Source organism: Mustela lutreola, chromosome 14, assembly GCF_030435805.1.
Source record: "Mustela lutreola isolate mMusLut2 chromosome 14, mMusLut2.pri, whole genome shotgun sequence".
NCBI lineage: Eukaryota > Metazoa > Chordata > Mammalia > Carnivora > Mustelidae > Mustela > Mustela lutreola.
This window is the reverse complement of record NC_081303.1, coordinates 52,151,649-52,164,191: the sequence shown is the minus strand read 5'-3', so window position 1 is coordinate 52,164,191 and position 12,543 is coordinate 52,151,649. Positions and strand designations below refer to the sequence as shown.

Sequence of the window (12,543 nt, the reverse complement as noted above, 5' to 3'; positions counted from 1 at the left end):
ACAAAATCATTACTTCTTTGGCTAACCATTAACAAATCATTAACAAAGACCTACATCAACTCATATTTTATCGAATGCAAAATGTACTTCGATCTGCACTGAATTTTGGAAATATGTATTTACATAAAAAGTTGGTATATTTAACTCAGAGTCAGTAAAAATGTACTATTGTAGCATTATAATGTTGAATTATAACGTGATCCAGTATATAAAATAGCTTTTCAAAGATTATAAGAATATAAACAGGAAGCAGGTTGGGGCTTATAGCACTCAATTACTTATTCAAAAATCTGTTCCTATTTTTTAGCCATCATGCAGAAGATCTACTTAAATATTCACATTCTGTAAGAGACGTCTTAGCTGTACTTTTCATATTGTATTACATTACCTTTATTGAAAAAATATATTTAAGCTAGCAATTTCATATATTCTACTTTCACAGATAAATGTGGGACCAAATGTAGTCAAGGTGATGACTGTTCAGTATGTAGATCATCCTAAAAAGTGAGCCTCTTACACTTTTCTAATCCCCAAAGTGCAGGAGCTATTTATGATGGACATTGTCCCAGAAATATCCAGGACTGGACATAAGACTTACGTTCATACATAAGAGCCCATCTCATGCCATATGGTCAGTAGTAGGCTGGTTGGTGGGATTTATGGGCTCAGATGTTTATTTCATTATACTATTGACTCTAAGCTATTTTTTTTTTATTCTTATTAGTCTTTTCAAGGGAATATTTTCATTTTATAGCAACTGATGAACTTGAAAAATGTAAATACAGCTTGAATAGAAAAGAGGTACAACCATTAAGTAAGACTGTATATGATCATAACGAGAAAGTAAGTTATAAATGCAGAGGAGCAACAAAGCTGAAACTCTCAACATGCATAAATGGGCGATGGAACCCCGAACTAAGCTGCATAGATAAGCTCTTGTTTTCAAAAACTTACTCTATTTCTTCCTAACTTGTAATTTTAGTACTTTTGTGTCTTTTAAAATTTTTTGCTTATGTATCACTACACATAATTTTTCAGCTGGGAGGAAATTCAGAAACTAGCCCAAACACTATTCCTAAGTATTAATTGCATCAGTGCCTTAGTCGGCTATAAAACAAAACCCAGAAAGGTGGTGGCCTTAAATTAACATCCAATCAGGTAGCTGTAAGAATTAGCGTTTGGGTTTTCTTTGAGGCTGAAGAGGGCACAAAGTTGGTGTCCCCCTCCTCCCCTTCAAGTTTCCGTTCCCAGAGAAGCCTCCAAATGTGCTGCAAATCTGAAGTCTGTCCCTGGAGCTGACATTCCAGGACAGGTAAATAGGCCTTTGTCACAGCAAGCCTGGGGGTGTGTTTCAGTCCGCTGTCTGTGGAATGCCCTGGAGGTGGTACCCTGTCATGAATGACCTCCCCAGGGTTACAGTCCTGTGGGACCCAGAAAGGCAAGCCCATCTGGCCAGGAGAGCCAGGAGATCAAGGAGCGTCCCCTCTGTGGGCTGAGCGTGCTTGCCAGCTTTAGCGAGGCAGTGGGAGAAGGCAGGGAGGGGGCCCCAGGAGAGCCCTGGGCTGGAGTGCACCCGCGGGTGGTACCAAGGAGGAGAAAAAGTGTCAGCATCTCCATGGCGGAAAGAGTCCCAACAGACCCCTGCCCCTCAGGGAGATGTTTTAAGATTAGCAAATGAATGTCCTTCTCATACGTCTAGGTGTTTCTCCAACTCCTCCTTTCACGTGGTCCCCTGAGGTTCCTGACTCGCAGAGCCTGGGTGGCTCAGTGGGTTAAGTGACTGCCTTCCAATGCCCTCATGATCTCAAGGTCGGGGGGATCGAGCCCCACATCAGGCTTTCTGCTGAACTGGAAGTCTGCTTCTCCTTCTCCCTCTGCCTGTTGCTCCCCTTGCTTGTGTGGCTTGTGCTCTCTCTGTCAAATAAATAAATAAAATCTTAAAAAAAAAGAAATCTCAGTTCTCTGCAGCCCATTGGGTCTCCTGGATGTGAGACCCTTTGGTTTTCAAAGCCAGGTGTTTGGGGGGGCTCATCTTGCTTTTGCCAGTCCCAGAGTTTGGGGTGCTGATGTGTGACACGGACCTCTCTCTGCTCAGGGAGAAGCTTGTGTGGGAGAACACCTGACTGTGTGTGGCCCTGCCAGGGGTGGGGTTTCTGTCCCTACTGGGTCTCTGACTCTCATACCCATCTGGAAGTGGCCTTTTCACTGTTTATTGTGAGGGAGCTATTCAGCTAGAGGAAATTGTTCCATATACACTGTGAGTCTCTGGGAGGAGTGAAGTCAGTTTCTTCCTATGCATTTGTCCTCCCACTCGAATCGTGCACATTGATTTTATACTCTGACACTATACCAGTTGCATTATTCATTTTAGGTACTATTTTGTAGATCTGTTGCAATTTCTATAAGCAATTATATCACTGAAAATACAAGACTTTATTTTTGCCGGTTCATATTTATTTACTGACTAGGACCTCTGGTAAACTGTTGAAACAAAGCGACGAAAACATACATCTTTGTCCCATTCCTGATCACTGGGAGAGGGTATTCAACATTTTACCACAAGTATAATGTCAGTTTAGGATTTCTGTAAATGCCCTTATCAGTTTCAGGAAATTGCCTTCTATTCTCACTTAACTGAGAAATTTTATGATCACCAATGTTGAATGTTTTTAAATGCTTCTTATGTATCTCTTGATATGATAATATGACTTCCTTAATTCTGTTAATACAGTGAGGTATAGACATGAATCTTGGGATGTTGAACAAATCTCTCTTCCCTAGAGTTAACTCTACTAGATGGTGACATGTTATTCTTTCTACATTTTCATGTACTCGATTTGCTGATATATTTTTAAGTTTTATATCTATATGCATGGGGAATATAAATCTATAGTTACTTTTTCTTTAAATGCATCTCCCAAGTTTTCTTATTAGGATTATCGTGGCCTCATAAAACAAAATGAGGACTGCTTTCTGCTTCTCTGTGTTCTGAAAGTATTTATGTAATTTTATTATAACACATTATTATTTTATTATTTTTACCTTAAATGTTTGATAGACTTCACCCACAAAGTCATCTGATACATAATTTGCTTTTTTGGGGGAAGTTTTTCTTGATGAAGAATTCAATTTGTTTAGTAAGTAGTGAAATATTCAGATTTTCTTCTTGTCTTTTGTCAATGCAAGGAAGTTGTATTTTTGAAGAATATCTCTCTTTTATCTAATTTATGAAGTTGATTGGTGTACTACTATTTTAATAGTCACTTAATATTCTATCTTCCTTTAAATAGTTTATTTGTTGGTATCACTTCATTCATTCTTGACATTGATATTTGTTTCTCTCTTATACTTGATTACTCTTCCTGGGTTTTTTTTTTTTCTTCAGTTTTATTAATATTTCCAAATAACCCATTTTAACACTTAGTTTTCTTCATTTAGTCTCTCATCTATTTTTTAGCCTTACTAACATTCATGGTCTTTTCTGTGTTCTTTTTTCTATTTGTCTTTCTCAATTCTCTCTCTTCTGTGGACTTAACTGTTTTTTTTTTTTTTTAATTCTAATTACGTTGGTTTTAATTTTATATTTCATTTCTTAAGGTAGAAAATTGAAACATGGATTTAAACCATCCTACTTTTTAAAGAGAAACTCCATTTTTCCCTCCAAGTACTACTGTAGCAGTCTCAAAAATTTTACATGCACTTCATTTTCATTTAATTCTATCTGAAATGTTTCCTAATATTCCTTGTGATTTCTTCTTTAATCTGTCAGTTATTTACAGGGTTTTTTTTTTTTTTTTTGCTTAATTTCCAGATTTTTTTTTTTTTCTAAATAGATTCATTCTCCTTTAAGACTTTTTTTGGTGGTGTGATTCCTGTACAAAGTACTGCAAAAAATAATGACAATAATAATAATTTTAAAAACTAGAAATAAAATAAATATAAATAATTAAGATACAAAAATATAAAGAAGCTTTTTTTATTTAAAAAAAAAGCATAAACAGATGATTAGCAGAATAGTAATTTTGCCTTTAGGGAAATTTAGTTGTTAGACCAAAGTCTGGAAAATGTATCAGAGGAAGTACTAATTACGATTATTAGTGCAGAAGTGGTTAAACATCAGATACAGAAGAAACTCTGTCCTTGATACTGCATTGAAAAAATATGCCAAGATATTTAGAACAAATAAGAAAAAGGTTTCTTTTAAATATAAAATACTTCTACACTTAGAAAATATGAGAAAGAGAAAATATAAGATAGAAATAGAAAATATTAGTTACATGAATGAATTGTATTCAGTCAAATATTTCTCTGCATTGACTACAAAATCTCGGGTAATTGAAGGGACTGACAAGACTTCCCCATGTACAATCACATAAGGCCTTTGATGAAATAAACGCACTACAGGAGAAAGCAAAATCAAGGAATCATAAAGAGGTTCAAAAGCCTCCAAGTAGAGCCATCCAGAGTCTTCCCTCAGTTTTGAACAAAACTTGCTTTTGTTCAAAACATGCTTTTTCTTCAGATTAAGAGCTGCCACGATATATGTGTGGTATCTCAGTTCTTTCGGAGCTCAAACACAAGTTTACAGAGGAATCATGTGTCCCTGCTGGTCATGCAACTGAAGCCAGCCTGTCTGATCTGTTCAAGAGGGTGCATTTCATTAACCTTCCTACCTCTCAACAGTGTAGGCAAGCTAGGAAACAGTATCTCCAGAGAGTTTTGTAACTTTAAAAACACAGTTTAAGGGTGCCTGGGTGGCATAGTTGTTAAGCATCTGCCTTCGGCTCAGGTCATGATCCCAGGGTCCTGGGATCCAGGCCCCACATCTGGCTCCCCGCTCAGCAGGAAGCCTGCTTCTCCTTCTCCTGATCCCCCTGCTTGTGTTCCCTCTCTCTCGCTCTGTGTCTCTCTCTGTCAAATAAATACATAAAATCTTAAAAAACCAAAACCAAAAACACTATAAATCATTAAGGATTTTTTCTTTTTCTTCTTAATTTTTTTCTTAGCCAAGAATCTGTAACTGATAATTGTCATTTGTTTCAATTTATATCAATTGATAATTGATCGTTAACTATATGTAATTCTTCCTCTGACTAATTAACTTCTATTCCACATCTTGTGAAGGTTTTAAACCAAGCACAATACATTTGATTATGGATATAAGTATTTATTTAGTGCCTCTTACTGCGTGGACAATTCAGTTAGAACCTCCAAATGGTTAGAAATCATTAAAATAAGTTTTACATAAATTATGCAAGATTTATCACAGAAAGAATAAAACAGTTACTACAAGACGGTGAGACTATAAGCCCCATGTGATATATTAAAGTGCTCTACAAGCTGATGAGCATAACATGTTTAGATATAGACCATAATGTCATTATTTGATCACTAATGGTACATTACTACTGAGTTTCCTGTTTAATTATCTTTGTAATATGTTTAACTTGTGATTTTTAATCAAGAAATCTAATTTTAATATTTTTAGAAGTTAGCACGCAGCCGTGCCCCCCTCCACCTCAGATTCCCAATGCTCAAAATATGGCAACGACGGTGAATTATCAGGATGGAGAAAAAGTATCTGTTGTCTGTCAAGACAATTATATAATTCAGGGTGCAGAAGAAATTGTGTGCCGAGATGGAAGATGGCAGTCAATACCACGCTGTGCTGGTCAGTAGCCCATAACTTGCTTTATAACATTCTTCCAAATGAGGTTAACGCTCCTCAGTGCTTTGTGTAAAGGAACAACATGAAGGCCTTTCTCTAGATCTGTTTCACTTTACCTCGAAGCAGTAAATTACAAACTAAGTATATAAATCAATCAGTATTCTTTCTGCTGTGAAATGAACAGACAACAGCTTTGGGTTATTGTGAAAATACCATAGAAAATTTCTGCTTCCGTCTATTTTACTCCTCATAATGAACAGGACAAGAATGAAAGGGGCATAGCAAACAAGTAGATAATAGCACAGATTTTATGGAGATATATATGCTTGCAAGTTTCAAATGTTTTTCAGGTTTTCAGTATCTAATTTGTCCAAGTTATCCTTATTTTAAAACCCCAAGTGGTATTTGATTGCACTTTTCAATTTATACACTGTATCTATACCTGACCCTTTGATCTCTGTTCTTCATACAGAATAACTTGGGTGTCCTCATCTCCTGTTTGTATCTTCAGTTAATCATCTTCTCCTTTCAACTCTAGTACTCTTTAAAGTGTGTTAATTCTTCATTTATTGTCTAAGGAAGTGCCTACCGTGTTTGTTTTTCTAAGGGCCTAAAATCACATTCATAAATAGGATGACTGCAAGCCAAAATTTGGCATCAAATGATTTTTCACTATTATTTTCTTGTGGTGTACAAATTCATATTGAATTTATATAATTTTTAATATTGATTTTACTAAAAATGGGAAATGTCCAGAAAAATTCTCATTTTCATAGGAGCTTAAATCTTATCAAAGGATATTTATCTCCTTTTCTTCAATCTTATATGTAAATTTCCTAAATTGGCACTCTTTCATGACAGATTAAGTGTTGATTTTAAATCTCTCTTATCCCGTTCATTGATTTGCTACTCAAAATGATCATTACGTTAGAGATGCTATTTTTTTCTTTCTATTCAGCTATTTCCTGTGAGAATCCACCCAAAGTAGAAAATGCTATTATACTAAATGAGAAGCCTAGGTATCTACCTGGTCAGACTGCACGTTATGAATGCATCAAACCTTTTGAATTGCTTGGGGAAGTAGAAGTGACATGTTTAGACGGATATTGGTCACAACCGCCTCGGTGTGCAGGTAAAGTATCTTATTTCCCCTCGGGTTTTAGAGAATATATTAGGGACTAAATATGTCAATATAAATAAATATAGTGACATACTTCTTATGGAATTTTTTTTTCATCTCAAATACAATGGTGGTGCTTATAATACAATTTTTTTTTCTTTTTGTGGACTGCATAGTGATAATTTATATTTATTTTATGGAAGATTTGACCACATTAGGACAGTTGGAGTCATGGAAAGTTCTCTCTCTCTCTTTATCCCTCTCTCTCTCTCTCTTTTTTTTTTTTTTAAGAGAGAGAGCACATGAGTGTAAGCAGTGAAGGGAGGAATAAGGGGAGGGAGAGAGAGAATCTTTAGCAGACGCCACACTGAGTGTGGAGCCCAACACTCGATCTTACGACCCTGAGAGTATGACAAGAGCAGAAATCAAGAGTCAGACGTTTAATCGACTGAGCCACTCAGGTGCCAAGAAAATTCTCTATCTTAAGTGTTAAGAAGCTCAGTTATTTCCTGAGGAATAAATGTACTAAACATATGTTGGGGGGTGGGGCCTATTTCACTTTGAGACACACAATCAATCAGCAGCTGGGGCATATCATGGAATGTGATATAAATTTGGGCTCCTTCAGCATGTGGACTATAAAAAGGTAGGTTTCTAGCTGAGGTCAACCATAGAATTCATATATATAGGAAAAAACTCTGAGAACCTGTTCATAACACACTCCAGTATTTAGAGTTTTGGAAATATTATAGGAGGACATATTATAAGGAGATAGAAGTATTATAAAGAGGAGATATTATAGCTGGTTGTTTTTCAAATCAAATTTTGCCTGGCATATATAGTTTCCAGTCTTTTACTTGAGCCCACGTATGTTTTCACATTGAAGTTAGTTTCTTTTAGTTGCCATACACTCAGCTCTTGTGTGTCCACTCTGCCACCCTCAGTCTTTTAACTGAAGAATTTAAACCATTTACAGTTGGAGTAATTATTGATAGATTAATGGCTGTGTCAGTGATTTTATTTGCCTTGTGTTTCTTTCCCATGTTTCTCACTCTCATTTCTTTTTTTGCCAATTCTTTGGATTTTTTTTGGAATATTTTAAAATAATCTCATTTTCATGTGTCTTTATTGTTTTGGTGCATATTTCTTTGTATAGTTTTATCCATGGTTGCTCAAGGTATTAAGATGCACATATATAGCTTGGCACTTCTCCCCTTGGTTTTGACATTTTACCACTTCGAGTGATGAGGAAAACTTACTTCCACTTAGGGTGGAATGGACCCACTTAGGGTCCATTTACTCACCCCACATTTTATTTTATTTTATTTATTACTTATTTATCGAGATAGAAAGAGGGGGAGGGATTGGAGTTTTAGAAGGAGGAGAGAGAAAATCTTCATTACACAAATGTGTAATTCTTTCACGTTAATTAACAAAGTTGATGTTCCTTTTGTAATAGAAATGACAATCAATAAACAAGGACTAGAGATCGAATAGAAACTGCAGTATGTTATATGTAACAAGAAAGTTTCCTTGTTCCTATTAGCTATCCATCTGCCCAGTACTGATTCGGGAGGAAAAACACTTTTTAACACCAGAATATGGTAAAGAAAACATATTTGTTAATGCTTTATGTATGCTTTTATGTGGTATGAAAGGAAAGGTTTAAAAGTGTGATTCTCAGTTTAAGTGATTAAAATTTCTTCAGTGGGGGTGCCTGGGTGGCTCAGTTGGTTATTTTAATGTTACATATTTTTGTAACATATGTAATGTGACCTATCTTAACGTTAGGACTGCATCTTAACCATTGTTTATTGTTTAAGGGTATGCCTTCTACTCAGGTCATGATCTTGGGGTCCTGGGATGGAGCCCCACATCAGGCTCCCTGCCCAGAAGGGAGGCTGATTCTCCCTCTGCCTCCCCCTACTTGGCCTGTGCTCTCTCTGTCTCCCTGACTCTCACTCTCTCTCTTTCAATAAATGCATAAATCTTTTTTTTAATAAAATAAAATTTCTTAAATGAATCATTTCTGTCAGCAGAAATCACAAGTTTTGATATTGCTTTTTTTATTTGCTTTATTTTAACCTGTTTTTCTTTGGTCTTTCAATAAATCAAATATTTTTTTTTAAGAACCTAGTGGAAAATGTGTGTCTCCTCCATCTATTGACAATGGAGACATTACCTCATTCCCACTACCAGCATATGCTCCGGGATTGTCAGTAGAGTACAAATGTCAGGCCTTCTATGTACTTCAGGGACCCAGGACCGTAACATGCAGAAATGGAAAGTGGTCATCACCACCAAAATGCTTAGGTAAATATTTCAATATTCTCATGGATCCTGGGAAAATCAGTATAATAGAAGTTTTGCTGTTATTAATAGACTTGTCATGGGTTAACAAACATTCATTGAATGCTGACTACCAAGTACTAATGTGTAACGAAATAAAGTTGGAAGAAAAACCTCTGTTTCAAGCAAAAGATCTTTTAATGAAAGAACTTGATTTCATTGATACTATGAATTTTTGATTATAACATTTAATTATCACAGCTTAAACATAGCACCTCATTTTGCATCACTCACCATTTAAAGTGTTTAAAATGGACACGAGGGTCTTTCAATGAGTTGGTTTGAAAAAGGTTTTGGAAATGAAGCTCTGGCCCAGTGTAGAAGATTCTACCTGAAAGTCTGAAATTCTGTTTTCAATGTTTTATGTTTTTTTTTTTTTTTTTTTTTTTTTTTTTTTTTTTTTTTAGCACCCTGTGCAGTATCAGAAGAAATCTTGAGAAGACATAATATAAGATTTCGATGGTCTTATGAGAAAAAAATATATTCTATGACAGGGGATATGATTGAATTTGAATGTCTTCGTGGATATCGTAAAAAGACACCAATGCATACATTCCGAGCCATATGTCAGGATGGGAAACTGTTATATCCTGAATGTGAATAAAACAATGATTAAGATGCAGTCCTAAAATTAAAATATGTACATTTATTCAGAATTTTTCATTCTCAATCCAATTCTCAGTTTATTTTTTCAAGTATTGTGTAACTCACTTATATTCATAAATCAGAATTTGTATTGAATATTATATGCATGATGTGATGATAATAAGAGGGATGAATAAATCACTTCTTAAAAGCACCTCATTAAAACTTGGCCAACCAAAATGCTTTGTGCTCTACTCATAAAATACTTACAGCAAGAAACTAGATTCAGTCACTCCAGTGCATACTTCCATCCATCTTTCCCTCTAACTTTCTCAAAGCTTCTTCCATTAATTCTGGGACTGAGACTCTCTGTTCAGAGGAAATGGGAGAAAATGCTTTTCTCCATCTTTAAGGTAATTTCACTTCAAAAATACATAAAAGCCTAACTATGTCGTACCTACCTGTAAGTAATAAGATGTCAGTAGTTATTATCTACTTTTTCTTATCTACCAAATGATGAAATGCAAGATCTTCTACAAGATGGATATCTAGCACACATAAAAATTTGAACACATCATAAAGAGAAATTAGAATCTAATTGGGTACATAACTGGCATACTATAACATGACAAGTGACCAAAAAATCCTATACCAAGTATAAACACACACACATACACAGAGTATAACTTGATCCCACATAAATGTTTATAAAACAAAGATTGTCGGGAAGTACAATAAAATATTTATAATAATTATACTTGAATTCAGAAATGCTGGGCTAAGAGTTTGTGGTTAACCACGGAATGGGAGAAAATATTCACAAGTGACAGTACAAAGGGCTGATGTCCAAGATCTATAAGGAACTCTTCAAATTCAACACACACAAAACAGATAATCATGCCAAAAATTGGGCAGAAGACATGAACAGACACTTCTCCAATGAAGACATACAAAGGGCTGATATCCAAGATCTATCAAGAATTCCTCAAACTTAACACATATAAAACAGATAATCACATCAAAAAGTGGGCAGAAGGCATGAACAGACACTTCTCCAAAGAAGACATACAGATAGCTAACAGACACATGACAAATGTTCATCATTACTAGCCGTCAGGGAGATTCAAATCAAAACCACACTGAGATACCGCCTTACACAGTAGAATGGCCAGAATTAACAAGACAGTAAACAACATGTGTTGGATAGGATGTGGAGAAAGGGGAACGCTCTTCCACTGTTGGTGGGAATGCAAGTTGGTGCAACCACTTTGGAAATCAGTGTGGAGAGTCCTTAAGAAATTCAAAATAGAGCTTCCCTATGACCCTGTAATTACACTGCAGGGTATTTACCCTGAAGAGACTGATGTAGTGAAAAGAAAGGCCATCTGTACCTGAATGTTCATAGCAGCAATGGCCACAGCCGCCAAACTATGGAAAGAGCCAAGATACCCTACAACAGATGAATGGATAAAGAAGATATGGTCCATATATATTATGGAGTATTATGCCTCCATCAGAAAGAATGAATACCCAACTTTTGTAGCAACATGGATGGGACTGGAGGAGATTATGCTGAGTGAAATAAGTCAAGCAGAGAGAGAATTATCATATGGTTTTGCTTATTTGTGGAGCATGAGTAATAACATGGAGGACATTGGGAAATGGATAGGAGAAGTGAGTTGGGGCAACTAGAAGTGGGAGAGACTATGGACTCTGAGAAACAAACTGAGGGTTGGGAGGGGAGGGAGATGGGGGGTTGGGTGAGCCTGGTGGTGGGTATTAAGGAAGGCACCTATTACATGGAGCATTGGGTATGGTGCATAAACGAATTCTGGAACATTGAATAGAAATTTTTAAAATAAATAAAAATTTAAAAAAAAAAGAGTTAGTGTTTAAGTCCTTAATGCTCACCTGTATTTTCCATGTTTTCTGTCTTTGTATCACCTTTGAACTACAATAAAGATGGTTATTTTATTTGGGTGCCTGGCTGGCTCAACCAGTGGAATATGCCCTCACTCTCAGGGTTGTGAGTTTGAGCCCCACATTGGCTGTAGAGGTTACTTAAATATGTAAATAAATCATTTTAAAATTAAAATAAAATAAGAATATATTAAAAGTAAGATGGTATATGTGGAAAATTATGAGGACCTTTTTGATAATGATCTTCAAGTCTAATGACATCCTCATGATTTTGCTGCTCAAGGGGGTTTTGGAATCATTCAACCACAAGAGTCTGAAATACAATTTTTATGTTCATACATTTCAAACAACATAATTGGTTGAAATCAGTTGACTTCTACAAAACCATGAAAACTTTAAGATGAAAATAAAGATATAATTAAGGTAAAAATACTTTAAGGCGATATCTTATTAATTCATTTTGCATCAAATCCAGTGGCATTCTTAGAATGAGAAACTGGTTGTCTCCAATGGAGTCAATTTATCTAAATCTAAAACACAAGCTACAGCCAATTTTCTCACATTGAAAGGAACATTGTTACAATTGGCAAGTTATCTTTGCTGTTAATATTGGTTTATATATACTATTTCTCCAAAACTTTTCACCTACTGTTTGTGGAATCTATTTCTGACTCTTAACCTGTAATCAATATAGTGTATAATTAATCATTTTCATTGCTGGCGATTTTTAAAATGAATTCTATTCTTTTTCTTTACTTACTAATTGTCATTCTGGTGTGAAGATGAGTGTTAATTTATGCTCTTTAATTTCCAATATTTAGAGTAAGAACTTGATGAAGTAACCATTGATAGCTTTAAAGATTTTTTCTTTTTTTTTTTTCAGCATGTATCAGCATGGAAT

General features: G+C 35.4%; 2 protein-coding genes across 9 annotated transcripts in view; both read left to right on the top strand.

The window, feature by feature from the left end:
* The window catches only part of LOC131814434 (complement factor H-like), a 35,504-nt gene extending 25,542 nt beyond the window's left edge, over nucleotides 1–9,962 (top strand). For 2 of the 3 annotated variants that reach the window (XM_059145367.1, XM_059145366.1), the window contains 4 exons: nucleotides 5,489–5,671; nucleotides 6,627–6,800; nucleotides 8,919–9,101; nucleotides 9,545–9,962. In XM_059145367.1, coding sequence (XP_059001350.1) covers nucleotides 5,489–5,671; nucleotides 6,627–6,800; nucleotides 8,919–9,101; nucleotides 9,545–9,741 — 737 coding nt within the window. In that variant the 3' untranslated portion in view covers nucleotides 9,742–9,962. The remainder of the gene's footprint in view (nucleotides 1–5,488; nucleotides 5,672–6,626; nucleotides 6,801–8,918; nucleotides 9,102–9,544) is intronic. The other variant, XM_059145368.1, reaches the window with a different exon arrangement.
* Nucleotides 1–12,543, top strand: part of LOC131814437 (eukaryotic translation initiation factor 2D-like) — an 89,483-nt gene that overhangs the window by 68,223 nt on the left and 8,717 nt on the right. The gene's annotated exons all lie outside the window — the stretch shown is intronic.